Source organism: Maylandia zebra, linkage group LG22 (assembly GCF_041146795.1).
Source record: "Maylandia zebra isolate NMK-2024a linkage group LG22, Mzebra_GT3a, whole genome shotgun sequence".
NCBI classification, from domain to species: Eukaryota; Metazoa; Chordata; class Actinopteri; order Cichliformes; family Cichlidae; genus Maylandia; species Maylandia zebra.
The window spans coordinates 22535034-22558955 of NC_135187.1; the positions used below are offsets into that span (position 1 = coordinate 22535034).

General features: G+C 41.5%; 1 protein-coding gene across 1 annotated transcript; it reads right to left on the minus strand.

The window, feature by feature from the left end:
- Positions 1 to 26: 26 nt before the first annotated feature.
- On the minus strand, positions 27 to 19690 carry LOC101466322 (juxtaposed with another zinc finger protein 1). Its single transcript, XM_012918266.4, has 6 exons — positions 19496 to 19690; positions 17874 to 18251; positions 7494 to 7566; positions 5432 to 5628; positions 3980 to 4149; positions 27 to 2659 (listed from the first exon to the last, which is right to left on the minus strand). The coding sequence occupies exons 2-6, from the start codon at positions 17986 to 17988 to the stop codon at positions 2483 to 2485; spliced, it is 732 nt and encodes a 243-aa protein (XP_012773720.1). The 5' UTR covers positions 17989 to 18251; positions 19496 to 19690; the 3' UTR covers positions 27 to 2482.
- Positions 19691 to 23922: the final 4232 nt, after the last annotated feature.

The following is a 23922-nucleotide window of genomic DNA, read 5'->3' on the forward strand; positions in this document are numbered from 1 at the left end:
AATAAGTAATGAACACGAGTCTGAGATGTGGAGCTTTTTTACTTTATTTTGCTTTTTTTTTTCTCAGTCGTTTCCTGTTTACATTTAAGCAGCTTCTCTTTTATATAGAAAGACAGGTTGACATCATTTACAAGTCACTCTTCTCAGAACCTGTTGTACCCCCGTACAAAAAAAGGAAACATCAGTCTCCACGTTACATACGAAAATATAATTTAAAAGCACTTGACAACAGATGCACGTTACAATACATTCACTGTACACGGTATATTGAAGTTCCTCCCTCATCTCCCCTCCAGCACACACCCTCCGTTTCTCCTCTCCCATATGTGCGAGTGGCCCTCCCGAGTCTGAAGCTGAGGATGGGTTTTGTTTTTACGAGTGCTTGACAGCTCAACTTTCAGTCTGTCCCCGCAGAGAACCTTCTCTCCTACGCTCAAAGGCCGGACTGAAGTGTCTTCTATCATCATCTCAGGCTAGCAGCTCCACAGATGTCCTCGTAACCTGGTGCCAGGATTTTACAGATCCAGGTTCCAGGTGGTTTAAAATAGGCATGGATTTGTGCTTATGTAGTAGCACACTCGCTGAGGGTATGTGGCGATCCTGCAGTCTGCCTTTTAACAACATTGTGTAAGTAAAAATCCCTATAGCCAAACTGGAGGACAGGACGGTGTGTGCATGTCGGAGATCACTGTACCTATCAAATGAACGGGGGGCTCATGCTGCAAGCCTTGAGCAGAATCTAAACTTTTTTTGTACAATGAGGGAAATGATGATATAATGAACAAATGTGTCTTGGCGAGTTGAAGCACTGCGCTCTCACTCGGAATGATGAAATCCCAGTCAGGAGCAACAAGCCAGCCAACCACCCTGCTCCATAGGAGTTGAACCAGCAGCCAGGCACAGAAACATGACACATCCGAGCAATGAGACACAGATTACAGTAATACTCTCTAGGCTGATGACTTGGATACTGCTGAAAACACACACCACTCACACTCTCGCGAACACACAATGGACTGGAATGCTTTTGTCTAAAACACACACGCACAAAAACGACACGTAGATGGTAATCTCTTTCAAATACAAAATCCACCTTCTTCTTTCACACGTCTCCACACGACACAGAAACATGCGTGAAAAACATTCTTCTCGTGTACATCCATTCATTCCCGTGACTTTTTTCTTTTTCTTCTTTTTGGAGGTGCGACGTACAAGAAAATAATTGCCACAAGTCTGGGGCGACCTCCGGGGTGGAAATATTACAACACTCTTCCCATCCACCTTCCTTTCCTCCCCCCTTCCCCCTCCCTCTCTCCTCATCCCCTCATCAGGCACATGGTATGGTCAATGTTTGGCAGTGGAGAGCTGTTGGCAACGATCATGGAAAAAATAAAACAACTACAAAGATCTTGGCAACTGGAATACAGTGTGCCGCTTAACCCACTTTTGTGGCTAAGCGTGTGGAACGCAGCTCTGGCACTGTGAATGAAGAAACGCTGGAGATAACGATGGCTTAATGCGGATACGGATCGGGCCGTGTTCTAATACGTTCTCCACGTGATAAAATGGTCAAACGACACACAGATCGGTGTCAAACTGAAAGGAGCATTAGCTCTTAATCTGTAGAACATGTAAGGAAAACAAAGAAACAAAAACTCAGAACCTAAAGTCAGCCAGCTGATTGACCTTTGACCTCTGAGGTGACAGAATTGCTCAATCAGCAAATGAGGAATGAAAGGAACACTTACTGATACATAAAAATGAACACGAAATCTAAAACACTGACAAAAATATATAAAATAAAGCTTGAAAATAAAGTAACTATGTATATGCTCATGAATACTTTTATATATTTTTATGTACACATACATATCTGTCTATTGTTTATATATCGATATATCTATTAAAAGTATAACTTAACTCCAGCGCTTTCACCCCCACAAATGACCGTGAAGGCACAGATCTAAGCTCAGCTGGACTCTGCAGCTCAAAAGGGAGTGTAACAACTGCTGAGCTTACATCAGCACTGGAGGCCAACTTCATCCCACTCAGAGCTGAGCAGGAGGAAGGCAGGGCTTGGTTGCACTTCCTGTTTCACGTCTCCATCTTTTCTCCTCTTTACTTTCGTATCATTTTGTTTTTTGTCTTTTCTTTCTGTTGTTTTTTTTACAGTTAGCACCTTATGTAAGTCGAACGATAGAAAATAAAATAATGTGATAGCATATACGAATGTGCAAATGTACATCAATAAAAATACTACAAAGATAGTTCTTTTTTGTTTCCCAAAAAAATACAAGTGATATAACATAGATAGAAAAAAATACTAACGTAACACACAAAAAGAAGATGATTTAAAAAAAACAAAAAAAAAAAACTTAAAGCATGCACTTGATCCTTTAGTGTACATAGGATGGGAAAGGAAAGTCAGGACTCTTTTTTTTTTTTTTTTTTAGGGGAAGTTGATTGGTGTGAGCGCGGGCTCTTAGCCTTGAATCTTGCGGAGGATCTCGGTGGAGACGGGCGGGTGGAAGTTGATGGTGTGGTGCCTCAAGCCCTGCGAGGTCTTGTAGCTTTTGCCACAGCGACACTTGAAGGGTTTCCTCACACGAATCTGTGTGCGGTGGCCGTTCTTGGCGTGGTATTTGATACCATTCACATTCTTAAGAAAGTGGTCGCATGCAGAGATGAAGAAGAAAAATGGGGTTATAATTACCACTTTTGATTGCACACAGCATCTATAAAACACCAGAGCATTATCCCAGATTTTATGGACAGAATTCCAATGAAAATACAACGAAAATACAAATGTGAAACATTTCACTAAACGTAGGCTTCATCCAACATTTGTTTTTCCTCTCTCGTTTTTTACTACACACATCATGATAGAGTAGCGCCAGTGAGTTGACTTTATCTCATTCACAATGATAAAACATGGTAGATTTCAATCGATTAGCCTTTTTTATTTTAAAACAATAGGTAGCAGATCAGTTGTCAGTTATCATGTGGTACACAAAAGAAAAATCCCATGTGCACCAGCTGTTTAATACTTTGAGTCTCCTTATATCATAAAGCCACCAGAGTTAAAATCTACTGAGAATTGCAAATATGAATTTGACCTTAAGCACAATTTGGGTGCAGACCCATTACTGGGTGCAAGTTTCACTAAAATCTGAACAGTACTGCTTATTAATAGTGCACAGACAGATGCAGGGATGGATGTCTCGCCAATCCACCCTGAGGCCACTTACTGCATGTCTTTCCCTGTTCTCTCTCTCTCCCAGCTTTGTGGTCTTCTATACATTGTCCTAAGACAATAAAGACTAAAAACGCCCAGAAATATAAGTGATTTACATGATATCAGCAAAACTGCTATTTTGTGTTTAGTGGTAGGGAGTTAAAGTTATCATCCTGAACTACTAAACTAGGAAGGTAAACCTTAAGACTGCTTCATATTAGCATGTTTGCATGCTAATTTTACCATTTTTCTGTCAATCAACAATTTCCTTTCTCCGCTTTAAAGTTGGATAACTTCAACTATGTACCCGCCCACTGCATCACTAATGGATACTTCAGTGTCGTCACCATCAGTCCCTGAATTTCGCCGAAGTCCTGCGGCGTCTGGTTGTTATATCACTGCTAGTCTCATCCTCTGTGAATGCCCCTCAACAACAAAGGTTGCTTTTCCCACGCTGCTGTTTTTGTCTTCAGGGTATTAGGGAGAAATGTTCCCACACTGTCCATTAGTTAAGCAGCTTGGATAGTGAGCAAGCTGAATGAGTTTTTTGTTGCCAGCTGTTATTAAAAAAATGAATTAAAAAAAAATTAAGTGAAGCAGAAAATATTAATCACCCTCAGATTTTATAATGTGCTTTTTCAAACACATGTGATACTCAGACAAAAGTTCTAGTGTGGATTTATTCAGAAGTAAAACCTCATGCCTTCGTGGAACTGCCTGCTCCGCCCTCAGGTTCAGCCTTACCTTGTATCTCTTCTTACACCCGGGGACGGGGCAGGCGAACGGCTTTTCATCGGCCCCGTTCATTGACATGGAGCTGAGGATGGACTCAGAGCTGATGGCGCTTTCTGTGGTCCACGACTCATCGCTATCCGACTCCTCGTAGTCTACCTCCTCCTCATCATACTCGCTGCCTAAAGGCATAATGGAGCCACGCAGAACAAAAAAACACTTGTCAACCCAGCTGAAACAGGGATAGCGACATACCCACGGGAATGCAACGCCCTGGGAATTTGAGAAGCAGAAAACGATAAGTGACTTTTTATTAACACATTTCTCTGCGTGCTGTCCCCTGCTCGGATTCATAAGCAGCCCACATATCACGGAACGCACAAGCCAGAAATGGTGTGATGTGCTTCCGTGTGTGCCTGTGAGTCAAAATGTGGGGATTGGCACTGAGAAAGAGATCATTAAGTGGGAGTGATCCCCATTGCTCAGCCTGGAAAAAGTGCTTTACTAAGTGCAGAACATTTTCCACTCACATGCATGCACACACAAACACACACACACACACATAGACATAAAGGCCCACTGACCCCCCACCATCTCACAGGAAATGCTGCACCTCAGCTTGAGGAAATGGATGGCACCCTGGCACATGTTGAAAGGGGGCGTGTGCGCGCGCGCACATATATATATGTGTGTGTGTGTGTGTGTAGCCATGCTGATGTGTAAGCCCAGACCTAACACTACGTTTGGAACCATTTGGGCTGGAATTGGACATCTGCTTCTAGGCTGTGCAACACACGGCCCCATGCGAACACACAGCGTGACAGCTGCTATGTAATTAACAAAGTGTTGACTGGTCTGCTCACTGCAGGAGCCACCATTCCCAAGACACAAACAGTGCACACACACACACACACACACACACACACACACACACACACACACACACACACACACGCACATAGTGGTTGGTTACAAGCTTTCCACTGTGACAGCAGATTTTCCTGATGATTTACAAAAGAGCAAGTATTAGCAGAGAATTGGCCAGAAATATCCAAAAAAATAATGGTTAATGTTTACAGAGACACTGCTGAATATAAGATGAGCAGGCTTGTGCACTCCTAGCAGGTATTTTGTAGTTTTCACTTTGAGATGCAGAGCCATTGGACAGCTATGAAATAAGCTGCATTCCATTTGCATTACAAATATCTTCACTCGCTCTTCAGCGCGCTGTCTGACTTTGATGAATATGCTTCCCATGTTTTTTTCTCTTTGTGTCAGTAGGGTTAAATTGCCTAAGTCAGTTTCAACATATCCTTTCCCATCACACATATAAGCAATCCATCTTTTTCCCTTTCAATCATACGTTTGAACACACACACACACACACACACACACACACACACACACACACACACACACACACACACACACACACACACACACACACACACACACCGGTTATACCTGTAGGTGTGCTGCTGCGGAATGAGGAGGAAGGGGTGATGGGGGGCGTGACGGGAGGCGTCAGGTTACCGCTGGTGTGGCGGGGAGGTGTGGCCGTGCTGTTCCTGGACACTCCGCCCGTGATGGACAGGGACAACTTGGGTGTGGCCTTCTTCTTTATGGTCTCCTGCTCCCGGCGTGCTGCATCCGTCATGAACCTGACGTCACACAGTTATTGTATTAGTTCGCATTATCCGATTTCTCATTATTAATCAGTGGAGAGGTCTCCTACCTGCATGTAATACTAAACTTATGTGACAGCTGTGTTCTCATCAACTTGAAAACCTTATAAATATAAGCAATGTTGTTCAAATAAATGCTAACACATTTTCATCCACTTGGGTTGGTTTTTTTGGGTTTTTTCTATAACTTTGACCTCTTAATTTGAAAGGTAATTAACTGAAAGTTTATTATAACTTCGGTAATTGTTGTAGTTTTGCCTTTTCCCTGCTAAGGCTACAGCGACAGAGGTTTAGAGACAGCAAACATGCTACAGTACGGCACCAAGAACATACTGATTGCTTTGGTCACTAGCAGATTGCAACTGTTGCCTGTGGTTTGCATGGATGACACAAACCCTACCAACTAGTGGCTGCCACTGGCCTCTGCAACTGAGGCCTAACTACTTAGATTTTGCTTGTGATTACATGAAATTATAAATTAAAACAGTAGTTCTCTTACTTTTTAAACTGATGTACAGCCACGGATCCACTATTGATCTAATGATGTAGCCTATTTTAATCCTTCATCTACAACTTTTAGCTACAACTCTGTTTATCAGCTATTAATTAAGTACACTGACCACTTTCAACAGTTTTCCCACTCCATTTAGTTGCACGTGTGAATCTATACTTTTGGGTAAGATTTTCAGCTGATAGACACATTTTCAGCCAATACTGTCCAGCTTTTTTCAACATTTCACCTCTGTATTATGTTTAGCTAATGACTGACTTTTAGCTAGTTTAGATTTCTTGAACGGTTTATCTTGCCATTAGCTAGTCATTGCAGTGGGAAATCCATGCTTTTAGCTACAAGATTCAATTTAAAGCCTCACTTTTAGCTCTTAACTCCCAACTTCAGCTTATTTTGTCGCAATTTATTTAGTAATGCTAACTGTTTAAATGTTTATACTATTATACTACTATATCCATACTATTAGCAATCAAATTAAAATCCTTATTCAAATGGTATACAGTTTCAAAAGTCTTAGCTAATAAGTTTAACTAGTTATTAGCAATTTCAAATATTGTTTCACAGTTTAGGTTTTTTGTTACAGTTTTAATAATATATGTATTCTTTTAGCTGTCTTTGCACGGTGTTTTTTAGCTGCTAACTGTTTATTTAAATGTTATTTTTTTATTTACTTATAAGTTTGGCTAATCTGTCCTCGTACCCTCTGTTGACTGCAGAAGTATCGCTGCTTTAATAAAACCCTGTTAATTTATTATTTATTATCCTTTTCATAAATTGTGATTCATATCCTAATTTGGTTTTCTAACATGTGGCGTTAAGCTGTGCTCCACTGTTGCTATGAGAAAAATGTCCATTTGTGTGAGAAGACAGGGCCTTGCTGCTGAGTGAACTCCTCCCTTAAATATTCTGTCAAAACATGTACAGTAAATACAAATGACATTTATAGCCTCGCCACTTGAACAATTATCACAGAAAACAAACCTCTCTCTTTCATTCGACCATTATCTCTCTCAGTGTTACATCTTGTAGGGATTTAACGAGGCATTTAGTGGGACGTGACACATCGGTTCACCACACACAAACACACACATGCCGTAATCCTCTGGCTGCACAGGGAGTCAAAAGTGATTGTCTTGTGTGGTTTTCTGTGCTGGTCTGTGGATGAGTCACTGCTGTGGGTATGGGAAAAGTCAGTCATTGGAGATGTTCTCCGCAAGCCACATATACACACACTCACACGCATGTTAACTTTCACTGGTGGAACAATGGTGCCCTCTGTAGACGGATGCTTTTGAGCGTGTGTGAATGTGTACGATTGTGTGTGCCTTACCTGTTGATGTAGCTTAGGGCCAGATAGGTGGGCTGCTGTTGCTCCTGCTTCTCCAAGACCCTCGGATCTGTGTCTGCGAGAGAAGGAGACGTTCAGATTAATCACCACTCCCTGTGGAGGGAAAATGTTCTGTGAATACTCTAAGTATGTAGCTGACTCACACATGTATTCTTTCTGCCAGACAGGCTGATAGATTACTAGATATGTCTCACACTGCGTTCACTGTATTAGTCTCAATGTGTGGCACCCTGCAGATACATTTCAGATACTTTCATAAACGGCACGTTATTACAGCAGAACCAAGCCCTATCTAATTTACAACCAATGCCTTCGCTGAAGTGACCCAAGACCACTTAATCGTTGCCGGGGGGAGGATGTGGTTACAAAAAGAAAAAAATTACTTTAGAGTAAAGGCGGCTGTGATGAATGTACACACTGTATGAGCTGAGGAGTACATACAGGCTTTTTCCAGATGACTTGCTAAGTCAGTAACGCTACAGTCGGCAACTTCCACTGCCTGAGGCAAGCAGTGTGTACTTCAAAGTCCCATCTCACACCCCGGGAAAACAGAAGCAAGTGTGCATGAAAACACTGCGGGTGGGTTACATATGTGAACTACCAGTGCCATCAAGTGTTCAATCTGGGAATGTTCAGAAGGAGCTTAAAAAAACAGTACATTTAAGCCAAGCCATCTATGTCTGCGTGAGTGTGTGCACTAGCAGGCATAATTGCAGCAACATATGTAATAGCTAGCAGATGTATTTCAATTTAGATCCAAGGACTAGATCATCTCTGTGCAAAAATTAACAACACACCCCTGGATGCTTCCAACTGTGGTGTGTTGGCCTTCTCAGCCCTTCAGTTTTCAGGCTTTCACACCTCATAATTAAACAAAGAATGCAGACTTCCCACCGTGCGGGAGGAGGAACACTAAGGAGACCAGCAAACAAGAAAACAACCCAGAAAAAAGAAACTTGCCCACTTCAACTGGTCTGCCATGCAAAACATAGTCCTATATATGTGACTTTCAAAATAAAAAGACTAGGCAAAGGGGGAAAAGGGTAGCAAGATTATATACCCAGGTGGTCCGCAGAGGTGGTTTCTGACAGTCTTTTATAGCTGAGACTTAATAATCCTACCTGCTGCTCAGATGTAGAGACCAGAGCTTTCTGTGCATGCATAATTGTGCACAAACACACACACATACACACAGCTAAACCTACATCCCTGAGTCACGAGACATGTTTTAGTGAGAGCTATCTGCATCTTTTAATAACCTTTTGGAAACCACTGAGTAGACTAGACAACAACAGGGAAAATCTGCTAAAACAAAATCTATATATGCACTGAGATTAAGCAAAAAAGATGACAGGAATGACAAATGAGTTTGGATTAGAATATTTATAACCTGTTTTGTTTTGGGGGGGTTTTAATCTAAAAGATTCCCACAGAGTCCACAGTGGCATCTTCACATTACTTCACAAACTTAAAACACAGAACAAAACACATCTGGGGAGGTGATAGAAAGAAACCTAATTAGTGTGATCTTTTTAAAATAGTCCATCAGAGTCAAACGTATACAGTTGCAAGAAAAAGTTTGTGAATATCCTCATATTACCAGGACTTCAATGCTACTGATTTTTCCCTCTGTCCTAATTGAAAACAAACAAAAATCTGACTGAAATCAAAACAAGAGCCAAGCCCATATGATTAGCCAGTGTTATCTGTGTGTCCGTCTATTGGTATCAGCGTTTATAATGGCCAATAAATGTGAAAAATAAAGATGGGACTGAAGAAAGGCTCTTCAACCATGTTCTGTGTGTTGAGGTTGTGTAGTAAATAAATAACTACACATAACAAATGTTAGGCAAATATGTTCAGCTAATATATTGTAATAACAGATTTCTTTTATAGATATCACTCCCAAAAATCTTACACTGGTCAGATTCTGCTAACAACAAACAAAAACTTGCACTTTCCGTGCTTTTATTGAACACACTGAGTAATTACTCACAGTCCAGGCTAGAAAAACACTACCAAATTCTCCAAAAGCTACTGGAAGTCAGGTGTTCCAATTAATGACATGGGATTGGAAGTCTGGGATGCAGCTGTAGCACTTCCTTTAAAGACATGCATGAAAAGCCTCATGTAAGATAAGATAAGATAAGATAACTCTTTATTGTCATTGCACAGTCATACATAGTACAGTAGTACAATGAAATTGGAAAAACTGTCCTACGTCGGCACTACATATAACACAACACGACACGATATGACACATCACAACGTAACAAACAACACAACACAGTATATTAACTTAGTATAAAAAAGAAGAATAAGTGTATGTGTATTGCACACTGTTATTATTGCACATTAATTATTATTGTACCTTGTTATAAATATAAATATTATTGTTATCGTTTTAAACATTGTTACCTCCCCCTAAAAAGTCCAGGGAGGTATCCAGTCAGGTCAGCTATTTACATTGATCAGGGCTATTGCCCTGTTGTAAAAGCTGTCCTTGAGTCTATTTGTTCGGGACCTCAGCAGCCTGAACCTCCTGCCAGACGGCAGCAGCTTAAACACCCGGTGTCCTGGGTGTGTGCAGTCCCGTAGGATGCTGCGTGCCCTCTTGAGACAGCGAGTGCTGTACAGGTCCTTCAGGGAGGGAAGAGGATGTCCAATGATTTTTTGGGCCATGTTGATGACCCTCTGGAGTGCCTTTCTGTGTGCTGTGCTGCAGCTGGAGAACCACACACCGATGCAATATGTCAGCACACTTTCAATGGAGCAGCGGTAGAAGACGGTCAGCAGCTCCTTCTTCAGGTCCATTTTTCTGAGGATTCTCAGAAAGTGGAGACGCTGTGGGGCCTTCTTTAAGACCGCAGAGGTGTTAGAGCTCCATTGGAGGTCTGTGTCTATGTGCACACCCAGAAACTTGAAACTGGAGACCCTTTCCACGCACTCCCCGTTGATGCTGACAGGCTGCAGCTCGGACTTCCTCCTTCTGAAATCAACTACCAGTTCTTTTGTTTTGGTGGTATTGAGGTCCAGGTTGTTGTCTGCACACCAATCTGACAGCCTCTGAACTTCAGCTCTGTATGCAGTCTCATCTCCCCCTGAGATGAGCCCCACCACAGTGGTATCATCTGCAAACTTGATGACTGTGTTGTCTGGGTGGGAACTAACACAGTCATGTGTGTACAGAGTGTACAGTAGGGGACTCAGTACACAGCCTTGTGGAGAGCCGGTGTTGAGGCTGAGGGCTGAGGAAAGATGAGGCCCCACTCTAACTCTCTGTACACGGTCTGAGAGGAAGTCTCTGATCCAGCAGCAGGTGGTGGAAGGAAGTCCAATTTCCAGCAGTTTATCTATTAGTCTGTCCGGGAGTATCGTATTGAAAGCAGAGCTAAAGTCAACAAAGAGCAGCCTGGCGTAACGGCCCTGCACTTCCAGGTGAGAGATGGTGGTGTGGAGCGTTGTAGCAATGGCATCTTCAGTTGATCTGTTAGCTCTGTATGCAAACTGGAGCGGGTCGAGTGTGGGTGGCAGGCAGGACATGATGTGACGTCGGACCAGTTTCTCGAAGCACTTCATTATAACAGGTGTTAGAGCAACTGGTCGGTAGTCGTTGAGGCTGCTAATGTTAGTACGCTTTGGCAGTGGGACAATTGTGGCTGACTTTAGGCACGGCGGGATGCAAGACTGGGACAGTGAAGTGTTGAAGATCTTAGTGAAGACCCCAGCCAGCTGGTCTGCACACATGTAGGCTGCTCATCTCAAGAATGACTGGCTAGTCTGAACCAGAGGTGGACAAATAATGTTCCTAAGGGCCTATATAAGAAACTAGGATTACTATAGGGGGCTGCAGCAATGACCTGAACTCAATTCTGCTTCATTTTAATTGTATCTCTTTATGAACCTTTACTGGTAAGAGTAGATGTTACAATCAGGTCTGAACCATTCTGTGACTGCAAGAAAAAGCAGTACAGAGATGCACAAAGCTGACAGCATGTCTTGCAAATATCAAACCACAGCACACATCTGAAATAGGTGAAAACAAGACCGAAGGGTTACAACAAAACACCTGCAGAAGTCTTGCTAAAATGTTCGTTCATCTTCACTAGAAAAAATTACTTAATACCAGGACTTCCACCTCTCCACGCCCCCTTCAAAAAACCGGCACATGAAGCAGAAGAAAAGTCAGCAATATCTTGTAGGCGAACAAACTGCAAGCAGGAGGAAGCATCGTGGTTTGCGGCTGCTTTGCCACCTCACAGCCTTGATGCCAATCATTAAAGGAACAATACATTGAACACTGTATCAAAACATTACACAGTAGAGTGTCAGGGTAGCAGTCCGTGAACTGAGGCTTAGGAGGGTGGCAACAACATAATAACCCAAAGGATACAAAGTAAGAATTAAGTGTTTTAATGACCAAGACAGTGACCTTAATCCAATTGAGATGCTGTGGCTAACCTGAAGAGTGTCCAATCAAGAGTTTTATATGGGCCCTCTTCACTGTGTCGGCAGCTACTGTTGCTCCTTCTACGAGTGACTAAATTCAAAAGCTGACTTACTTTTATTAGCCGATACTGTGAGTGATCACTCAATGTGTTCAATTAAGACAGGAAAACCACAACTGTGTGGTTTTAGTTTAGTCAGATTATTGAGGTCCATAACTGTAACTTTTTTCTAAAGATGCAGATTAGGCCACATTTTATGAGTAATCAATGCAGAAATTCTGTTAATTCCACATTTTTTCCAACTACATAGCAGGATAAGACTGACTCAAAGGATTAACTGTGAAAGAAACATCAGCTGAAGGCAATTTAATGTGAGAATGGCAAAAATGTGAGGAAAGAATGCCAGAATTAATATCTTGGGATGTTCAAGGTGCTGAGGATTGTGGATGAGGTAAGTGTGTGTAGAGAAGGGGGAGGGGTGTTGGTGGAAATGGGGTTAGCCAGGTGCGGATAGCGAGAACTGCAGTAAATGTTAGCCGGTTTTACAACTTCCACTCGCCGAGCTAGACAGAAAGTGAGCATGCTGTTGATCCTGCTGCTGTGGCCAGAAGAAGACCTGCATATGTACACCCAGTAAGCTACATACATACATACACACACACACGTATATATATTTGCTAACTGAACCTCAAAGCTGCCAATTTCAAATTTACAGTACAGTATTTTAGCAGGCTAATGTACATGCATGTGCATATTTGTAATTCAGTACATGTTTTCCTTATCTGTTTTGTTTCAAAGTATCACCAGTGTGGAAACACTTTAGTTATTAATATCTGTGCCCAATCTGCAGCCACTCATTTCACAACCCACACATCCATCTCTCACAAGCGGCACACTGCTGCCACCTGCTGAATGTACTCTGTCTGCATGTGTCCACATGCACAAGCCCATTGTGTAGAGAGGTCTGTGTATGTGTCTCTTTACATGTGTGCATGTGCTGAAACCAGACCAAGAATGCATGGCTTGTTATGCAGCCTGCTAATTAAGCCTCGGAGAGCATTTTAACGTGTTTCTAAAGCAGCAGGCAACCGGATGGAGGGAGAAGAGAGGCGAGGAGGAGGAGTGGGAGCAAAGAGAGGGGGCATATGGGTGGAGGGAAAGGCAAACTCCTCTGTAATTATGCTTCCCAGTGCTTGGTGGGGCGCTCAGATCGTGCGACTTCCGAAAGACAGTGTGTGTGACTGTGTGTGTGTGAAGCAAAAGAGAGGGTCTGCAGTTTCCAGTTTGGGATGCCAGTCCAATAACTGCTTCGCTACACCCTGACAGGTCATACAGGAAGTATAGTGAGCACAGCCTCTCACATGCACAAACATGCACCCCTTCCCTTCTCAACCCTCTGACAGGAGCGAGATGGGAAACAACCTGACAACTAAAGCAAGAACAAACAGCTGAAATCCTTCTTTTAATGCATATATAAATCACATATACATAGAGCTGAAATGATCAGTCTAATACAAAAACATTGTCCAAAAAATAATTACAATGTAAAATAAAAATGAAAAATAATTGTAAAAATAATCGACTTATTGGTTACCTTTTCAGCACGTGACTTACTGGTAAAAATGTTGTTATATCTAATAGAGCAGGGCAATATGGCCAAAAATATATATCACGATATATATTTGAAAATTTGCGATAACGTTATAACTGACGATATAATTTCTGCGAGACAAAATATAACTCCAGGACTTTACTAGCGCAAAAAACCCCCATCCATTTATTTTACTTAAACAAGCAGCTGTTTTTTTATGTGCATTAAAGCTATATAAACATTTAACAGTGTAAAAGTAAATTCCTTGCTGAAAGTTTAACCAAAAGGCATTTCCAGTAGAAATGGGCTGACATATCCTGAGCATAACTATGTATAATATCCACTGAAGTTAAAAAGAGGTGCTTTCAAATATGTATTTTTCGGACCATAAGGTGCACGGGATTATAAGGCACATTAAGCGAAACAAAGCAGTCAGATAAATCAAACTTTATTCAACTTATTCTTCTTGCTTCCTCCACTTCTGTACCATTGATTCATTAATGCTGTATTCTACCACAGCTGCTCTATTCCTATGTTGTTGCAGTATATTAATGACTAACCTTGTATTGTGGATGGATTATCTCAGTTGTTCTCCTGACTGAAGTTTGGTCCGTTTACAGCATCCTGCCATGCGATTGCATTTGTCTCTAACCATCAGGAACCTTCACGTTAACTTTTTCTTTATGTTATGCTAACATAGCTGTGTCGCTAGCGATCACGTAGCACAGCATTAAACACCAGCTAGCCCAACTTCAGTAACCCTACAAACGTCACTGCTGTGTAGCTTCCTGTCTTCATTTATGTTGGAAGTGATAGCAGAGCTGTACGTTTGATTTTTTTTTTTTTTTCAGAAATCTCTCAGTCAGAACATGCTATATCATGCTTAGGTAACTAGCGAAACTAGCGAGCTAACTTCCGCTAACTTCTAACTCCGTTAAATGTAATGAATTCCGTTTTCATGGATGCCTGGATGTTAAACATCATAGTTACACCTGGTAAAGCAGCAACGCTGATCATTTTATTAAAGATGGAAGAATTTAGACAGTTTTTAACTCTCAGTGATGTTCGTTTGACTTCGGGACCTTAAAGGACGGAGTTTAGGACCCAGACTACTCCCAGACTACTCCCAGATTTACGAGCACCTTAGTCTGACAAATACGGCAATAACGATGGCCTGCTTGCATATTCTACAAAAAAAATGTGCTTTGTTGTGTATCTGACAGACAAACACCAAACCAGTTAAGTTGCACCATTTTTACAAACTAATTCTGGTTCACCCGTTTCACTCAACAATCTGCTTTCTCCATTCTCATTCTCCGTTACCGCCGTGCTTTTTCGGCACTGCGCATGCACGATATTTCATTTTCTTATCGTTGCCTAGCATTGTACCGGTATTACCGTGAACGGTATAATATGGCCCAGCCCTAATATCTAACATATTCAGCTTTAACTTACATAGTAAAACAGAATAATCTACACATCCTCAAACATGCTGTCTCCCTGTAAACAACATCACAAAGAAAGAAATGCAAAAAATAAATTCTAGTGGTTTGCCAATCGTACCCACAAAATTATCCCTGTAATCGAAAAGCAACAAGTTTAAAAAAAATCACTGCAAACTAACGATCAGCATTCTTCAGCAGAGTTTACATCATGTTACAAGGCCGTAGTTTCAGCTCAACCTTTAACTCCGAATGCAGAAGAAAAACAAGGATTCAAGTAAAGTCTGTCCAAGCAAAGGTGATATCTTTTGGGATTTCCCTGTACTCAGCTCACACCCGTGTTTTGACTTTCATAACCTTCTCTTTTAAATCTCTTTCCCTGCTTTTAATCTCTACCTGCCTCCCCCCTCCCTGTCCTTTTTGCTGAGGTAAGGGGCAGGTACGTGCTTGTGCAGGTGAGAACATTGCTGCCGTCGTGCACGCAGGCAGAGAAGCCTGACATCATTGCATTCCTCAGACCTTACCTACACTCCCAGCACAACAAAACTACCACACTAAACACAGTGCACCTAACCCCACTTCCTTATTGCATTCGGCTGTAATCTAAACAGTGTGGGCATGCCATTGGTAGGCTCCTGCCCTTTAGGATGAGATCAGTGTTGTAGATCCACACGTTTCCTAGGTTTCTCACAGATGGGATCACGACACACTCATCTGGTCTGCTTGCTGCCAGCTATTATGTGTCAGACAAGGCAGAAGTCCAAATAAAAAAAACGATATAGAAGATAACGGATTCCAAACACAAGGCAGAAATTTGGGAGTTTTCTGGTCGTGTAGCACATTAGATGCCCTACCACAAGAGGGCAGCACAGCCTGCAGCAAAAACTAACTGTTTCCAGCAGAGACGTACACTGATTTCTCCACACCTGACTTAAGTCCCGCTGACTCACTTTTTACAACTACTAGCATCTTATATCTCAAGCTTCAAATTAGCTGATCCTTTGATTGATTATTGATCACACGCCACTGCACTAATTCACAACCGAAAAGGAAGTCAAAACCAAATGTCACTTGCCTCCCCGCCCCCTCTCAATCCTCTCCATGTGTCACTCTAGACCCTATGGTAACTGATCTGAAAGCAGTATTGATTAGACTCTTTATGTCTGTGCCGCCCCTGATAACCAACCGTGCTATAAAGCCAGGAGAGGGGCAATTCATTAATCCAGAATATTTGACTGGTAAACCGCTATTCTGGTCATCTGACAGTTAGGGTCAAAGGTCAGGCTAAGAGCCAGATGGGGCATACATCACTCAGTGTCTGTGGTGTTTGGGTTGTTGAACTGAGGAAGCAATATTAATCCCTGCATTTCTGTGGGGACAAGGTGAAAAATCACGTTTTGATTTCTTCCACCCTTGGGTTTATTTGGAAGAGATCCATGGAGCATATGGGTAAGATGAAGAGCAGCCCACCCTGCTCCTCCGTCTCCCCACCAGCAAACACCACACCAACTACATCACTTGTGTTTATCAGTCCTGTTCTCCACGTGACGCGACATCACGTTGGGTGTCCTCAACACAGCTGGTTGCTCGACAGCACTCTTTGTCAGTGAGACAGCAGGTGTGCAATAACTCAGCCAAATACACTGCCCCTAACCCCTTTAGGGACCGCCAGTTGCCATGGAGACTGGCTCAATGAAGCATCTATGTAAACCCCTCGCTCCCCCCCTTCACATAGCCTCATGAGGATGGATACTCCCCACAAATAATGATTAGCCCACATCAGATTACTGAGTGATTCAGAGATGCGTAAATGCATCTCTAGTCTTATTTGTTATGGTGGATCATAGTTTAATCTAACACACTGTTATTGTGTGTTTAGTTGGAAGTGACAGTTTATTCTGTTCTTTAAATCTGCATGCTTTTCTCTGCTACCTTGAGGCAATAGGAGGAAAGCACTCCCTTATCAAGAATTCACATAATTTACTTAGATTTTAATTATTGTGCACGCAAAGACAGGTATTTTTATTTAACAGCTCAAAAATGCACCTACACCAGCTCTATTTTCCCCCATTTTTGAGAATCCACATACAATGCTGCTATAATAGAAGTTACTAATTGCACCAATTACCACTTAATTAAATAAATACATGCCTCTTTATAATCCAGAGTGTTTACCCTGCAACTTTTTCTGTGCCTCTTATGTTAAATGGTGGGCAAACTGATTACGATTGTATTTATACGTGCCAGGGGGCAGTCATCAGAGTGTTTACTGTCAGACCAAAATCTAATAAGCGGTGCAACAAGTCGGCGCTTGTACTTGTGGAAGAAAATCTGATTATATCCTTGCATGTCTGCTACAACTTCAGCTGATGGAGTGCCGGTGGGAATTAGACACCAAAATAACAGAAAAGCCACGGGGGAGTGACGCTTTCAGAAATGTGACAGTCAAGAGTTTTCGGCAGCTCAAATGCACAAGCGGTATGAAGAAAAGCCACGGCTGCACTGCGTCAGGCCTGGAAATGTAAACAGTGCTCAGCAACGCTAGCTGTGAAACCGCTGTCTGGTCGGGATGCTAGTTTCACCTATGAGACCTACGCGGCCCTCCTAGTCGAGTTACCGCTGCAAAGGTAACTGCTGTAGCTGACTCCTAATCAGACGAGTCGGCCCCAACATCTCAGAAAGCATAGTTTATTTTCCAGATATAAAAGTTGATAAATAACTCCCTCTCCGGCGAGCCTCGACAGAGAGCAAGAAGCAGGAATAGCGGAATGCAGAGCTGAGCCTATCTGCGTTTAGCTAGCTAGCTAGAGGGGAGGGGAGGGGGGGGCTAGCTAATACCAGCTAGCTGTCTAGTTCCCTCTCCCCCGCTGGCTCCACTCACCGATGTGATTGTCCTCGATGTGGACGATGAGCTCGGCGAGAGACTCGAACTGGAGTCCGCAGCCCCCGAACCTGCAGGAATTGGAGAAGAACGAAGCGGCGGCGATGCCCGTCATGTTCACGGCGCTGGTGCATTCACCGGGCAGAGAGGGGGGGGAGGGGGTCCAGGAGCCGGGGTGGTGAACGAGGAGGCAGAGGTTTCGGGTCCGGGGATAGGAACGGGGCAGAGCGCGGAGCAGCGGAGCAGACACCGGGCGGCCAGACAGGACAGCGGCGGACGCAGCTGGGAGGCAGGCGGGGCGGTGGGAGGAGGAGGAGGAGGGGTGGCTGGTGGCATACGTCACGACCTGCCTACCTGTTGGTATGACAGCCGCACTGACTGCGGAGTGGTATCAAAAATCAGTCTAATCTTGGCACATATACATACGTTATAAACACAATATACAAACCACACAAGTAGAACAAAAGGAAACAGATTTCTCTTTTTTAGTTTAAAAAAAAATATATATATATATATATATATATATATATATATTTTTTTTTTTTTTTAATGTCCTTAAAATAAGGAATCATTGGAAATTTACTGTTTGCCCCAAACGTATAAAGAAATACAAGCCCAAATCCAAAAAAGCTATGATGCTCTTTAAAAATGTAAATAAAAACAGAATGCAATGATTTGACAATCTCAAAACACCGTATAACACAGAAAAATATCAAATTGTCAAAGTAAGAAAATGTACCATATTAAGAAAAACATTAGCTCATTTTAAATCTGATGGCAGCAAAACATCTCAAAAATATTTGGAGGGGGCCATGTTTTTTCATTTTTTAACGTCTAGGAATAGGGAGACCAGGTGTCCTATTCCTGTCTGTTAGAGGATTTTATCTGCTCAACAATCCTGTTTTTTTGTTGTTGTATATATTGTGTCATGATGTGCCAGATGTTTTCAGTTCTACCATGAAGCCATGCGGTTATATTAGATGCAGTATGTGGTTCAACATTGTCTTGCTAAAATATGCAAGGCCTTCTCTGAAAAATACATAATCTGGATGGAAGCATATGTCCCACTAAAACCTATATATACTGCTCAGCACTAATTGTGCCTTTCCAGATGTGCTAGCTGCCAATCCATGGGCACTAATACACCCCCATATGTTCAGAGATGCAGGCTTTTGAACTGAACGCTGATAACAATACAGGTGGTCTCTCTCCTCTTTAGACCAGAAGACTAGAGAAATGTCCATGTTTTCAAAACAGAATTAAAAGTTTTGATTCGTCTGACCACAGAGCAGTTTCCCGCTTTGCCTCAGTCCATTTTAAATGATCTATGGTCAAGAGAAGATGATGGTTTTTCTGGATCATATTCACAAATTGCTTTTTCTTTGCCTGATAGGGCTTAAATTTTGTCTACAGACAGTAATTTCAGGAAGTGTTCCTGAAACCATTGCAGTGACTTGTCTAAGGCCCTGAAAATCATGGGTGTCCAGTATTTTCAGCCTTCTTTCTCACACACAGAGATTTCTCCAAATTCTCTGAATCTTATGATGGTATTTTGCACTGCAGATGACGTGACACTTAAAGTCTTCTGAAATGTTCTTTTTATACCCAATTATGTTACTGACCTGTTGCCAATTAACCTAATTATTTGCAAATTGTTCCTTCCAGCCTTTTGTTGTCTCTGTCCCAATTCTTAGGTGCTAACCTGTGCCTCCCTGCTGAAACACAAAGAAAAAAAAGATCAACATCTGAAATCACAGTTATGGTTTTAACAGATTTTTTAGCATAAAAGAGAATGCACAAGTCTACTAACGCAGTGAATTAAGATCATAAAAACAAACTTTAGTTTCTATTTCTGCTTCTAAGAAGTTGGTCAAATTGCATTACCGGTAATAAATACAGCATGTCCTTCACATGATCAGTGCCAAACTTTTAAATATCAACTTGTGTGTGCTTATTTTGTAAGTTAGATATCAAAATTTCAAACTAACTCTCAGTATAATGGGCCCACATTATCCCTTACAAACATCTTTGTTTACACGTATTTAGTTTAATGGGTTCTGGTCAAACTAAGTACTTATAGTGGGTTATATACAGTACTGTACATGTATACACTGTCTTTTTAACTGATAAAGACTATGTCTGTTACACCTGAAAAAACACAGGCACTGATCAGTTTTCTTTTCAGCTTTTGTCTTGATACATTATTACCTATTACCTTGCAGGATTCAATAAAACATAACAGATTTCATATTTGCTTCTGGTGAATACAATCTGGAATCTGAAGGAGCCTGAATAAGTCATGAAGAGAATAGATGCTGACTTCTTCTTTATATATTCATAACGGTAAATACCTGTCTCCAAGTATTTACTTTAGCAGTGTGCTTAGCGTAAATGGCTGCTGTATTTCTTTTTTAATATATTTTATGCTTTACGTAATCCCTTTAAAATGTGTATGAAATGTGCCATAAAAATACTTCCCTTGCCTTGTGATTTAGCTTTAATGGAACTGATTCACTTATTGCCGTGTCGTGAGCTAGAGCCAGCAGCTTACATGTTTCTAAACCATGTCAATGCTTTTGTCTGAAGGGGCTTCAAAAGACCAGGATGTGTGTATGTATAATGACATGGATAAGCCTTTGACAACAGAATCTATGACATCCATAAAGTTAAGTGATTAATGTTACCCTATAATGGGCTCAGTGATGAGAAGAGTACCGCGTAGCTTTGTGTGCAGTTCCCAGAGAGAGGAGAATGTCCTTAAATCACTGGGGCTGGCTAACCAGAGCCGGCTGGCCTGTGTTGGACCTGTTAATCGAGCGTTAAAATGGACTGTCATAAACCTGGCCAGTGACTTCAGCAAACAACCTTAAGACCCGGAGATACGTTTTTTTTTCTGACTGCTCTCTGTCTACTCAACCAAAACGAGACACAGTAACTAAAACACAAAATATAAAATACACTGCAACAGCCTTTGAAAGCAAACATGCCAAAACACGGTGGCGTCACCAGTGCACACGCATACACACACATGTACAGTACATGAATTCAGTGACTTCATCAGCCCAACACAGATGTTCTCTCTTACACACAAGCATACAAAAACACACTCGGGATAAACACACTCATTACGCACACGTGGTGTATCAGAACTGTGAGAGTGACGCAGTTCCCAGCACCATTACGTAAATGAGAAGTGGTAGCATGTGTTGTAAAAAGGTGAAGGGAGAAAGGGAGATACACGTCGAGAGTTTGTGGTGCATGACATCACCTGTTTTGAGGCCTGTGGGTGGCGCACAATCTTAGGTTACAGTTTGGGATTTGGAATTATCAGACACCCTTTTTTTCTCCTTTCCTTTTCTTTTTTCTTTTTTGCTGGAAATGAATAGTCCAACAAGTGCACGGACTAATGGCCAACACAGTTTGCAAATACACACAGAACAAACACAGACACAAACACGCACACACACTGGGGCTCTGTTACTATGTGGGTCTGCATCTGAGGGATGGGTTGCATGTAAATTTAACTCACTACATTACATAATCAGATCTCTGCAAGTTGCATACTTTTTAAAGTATCTGTTACCAGTTAGCTATTTTTTAAGTGCACCTAATAGGAATAGTCAGAAATCAACCATGCATGACATGCATAGACTTTGCCAGCTGAGCCAGATGTGTAATGTAGCCAAAGTGAGGATTAAGCTACATAGAGATGGAGGTCAGAAAGTTTCTTTTACCTTTAACCTGAAACGCCATATTTTTTCAGACTGGGTGACATCAGGCTCTGAGTAGGCAGCTTTCTAAAGCTCCCAGACTGGCTGTTAAAAGCCAAGCCGGGGTGAAGGTGCCAGATGGTAATGGCTGGTAGAGCCCCTGAGTTATGGAGGTAGCTGTAATCTCACTGGCATTGTCTGCTTCAGGGCACCAGCCAGAGACTTCCTGGCTGCCGTCATACACTTTTTAGTCTGCCCGTGCACTGTTCACGGGCATGTACATCTGCTGTAAAACATCCCTTATCTTCGCTGAAAAACAAAACTCTGTGACTCACGTTCACATGGGGGAAGAGAAGCTCAAAACACAGAGTGACATCATCACAACTTCCTATTTCTACTTGTTGCCAGGGTGATGATAATTTGCATACTGTAAACGATTGGTGGATGATGAGTCAGTAGGGTTTGGTCCCATTTTGCAATTTAACTATAACAAGAATCGCCCTGTTCAGCTCCAGCCTGGCCGAAGCACCGGAAAAAGCTGACCAAACATGGTTTAGCTAATGGTAATGATTTGTTGTGCTTTTGTTTTGATGACATTTTGATGGGATAATTTTTTTGTATTTATTATAAACAACAGTCGACCTTTTTTAGGCAGTTTCTCTGATAAGTATGAAAAACGCATCATCCTAAAATGCCAAAAACTGTCAAATGATTCATACACTCCTTCAGAATAACTTTTGAAACTGTTCTTCCATGGATAGATAGACAGAGTATGACACTTTGCCCTGATAATCACATATGACATCATATCACCAACACAATGGCTTCCAGTGTGCAGTAGGTGATGCTAACATTAAACGTTATCTATAGCAGTGTTTTAGAGGCAATAATAAGTAACTCAACGTGCTTTAAATCTTAAATTTACATTTATATTTCTGTTGCTTTTGTTTATTGTTTTCTCAAGTTTATTATTTTACCTTTGTTTTAATTAGGTCATTGGTGTAAGGGACACACCTTTACACATGCTTTACAAACAAGTTCAATTTGATTGTTGCTTATGTTTAATTTGCGTTATACAGTTTGAACGCTCACTTTAAATCTCAGACCTAAATAAAGCCATTAGCTTTAGTGATATTTAGGTCAGCAGAATGACCTTCAAAAAGATTTCGAGGTCTCATGCTATATAAATCAATTTACAATCACTTTCTGTTTAAAGTTGGTTCTTCGTTCCCACTGTCTCCAAGTCCTCATAATGGATTATTATTACATCATTAGTTTGTTGGGGTTTTCTCTGTAATATTGTCTTTATTGTCACATTTTATTTCTTGTTTTATTATTATTATGTAATAATAATAATAATAATAATAATAATAATAATAATAATAATAATAATAATAATAATAATAATAATATCTGTACGTCTATGTATGACCTGGACAGGTTTTTTAAACTCTCACATTTTCAAAAGAAAAGTACTCAACTACTTCTAGAAGTTTATCACCATGTCTTAAGCTGTCGTATTTTAGAAATAATGCGTATTATTGTTTTATTTATTTATTTATTTTTAAGTATAACTGTAGTGGTTTGCACATTCACCTTTCAAACGAAAGAATCCCAGGAGGGACCACAAATCCTTATGGCTTTGGGTCAGAGGGGGCATCGGGCGCAAAAGCTGTGCCAAATCAAACATGGGGAGCTACCCGCTGTGACAATCCCTTGTGAATAAAGCAGCTGGTTTATGTCTTATCTTTGCAACAGAACTTTTAGTGTTAACTTTTTAGGGTATGAGTCTTCCTCTGCCACTTTTTAGTCTGGGGTCCCACAGGGCTCAATTTTAGGGCCTCTGCTTTTTTCATTATATTTACAGCCCCTGGGAACCATCCTCAGAAGGCATGGAATATCCTTCCACTGCTACGCTGACGACTGTCAGATTTATCTGCCTCTGAAGCAGAAAGAGGCCTTCTCTATTAAGCCACTTCTAGCATGTCTAGAAGACATTAAATCTTGGATGTCCCTAAACTTTCTAAAATGTAATTCAAGAAAAACTGAGGTTATTCTGTTTGGTCCTAGTGGACCTTGTGAACCCTCTGCTATTGATTTGGGAACCCTGGCAGAGTATTTTAAATCTGTTGTTACAAACGTGGGTTTTAATATGGACAGTGATTTTAAATTAGACAGTCAAATTAGTGCTACTGTCAAGTCCAGTTTTTAATCATTTAAGGCGCTTGGCAAAGATAAGACCTATTTTATCCAGGCCGCATCTTGAAATGGTAATCCATGCTTTTATTTCATCTCGTTTAGATTACTGTAATGCACTGTATTTTGGAGTTAGTCAGCAT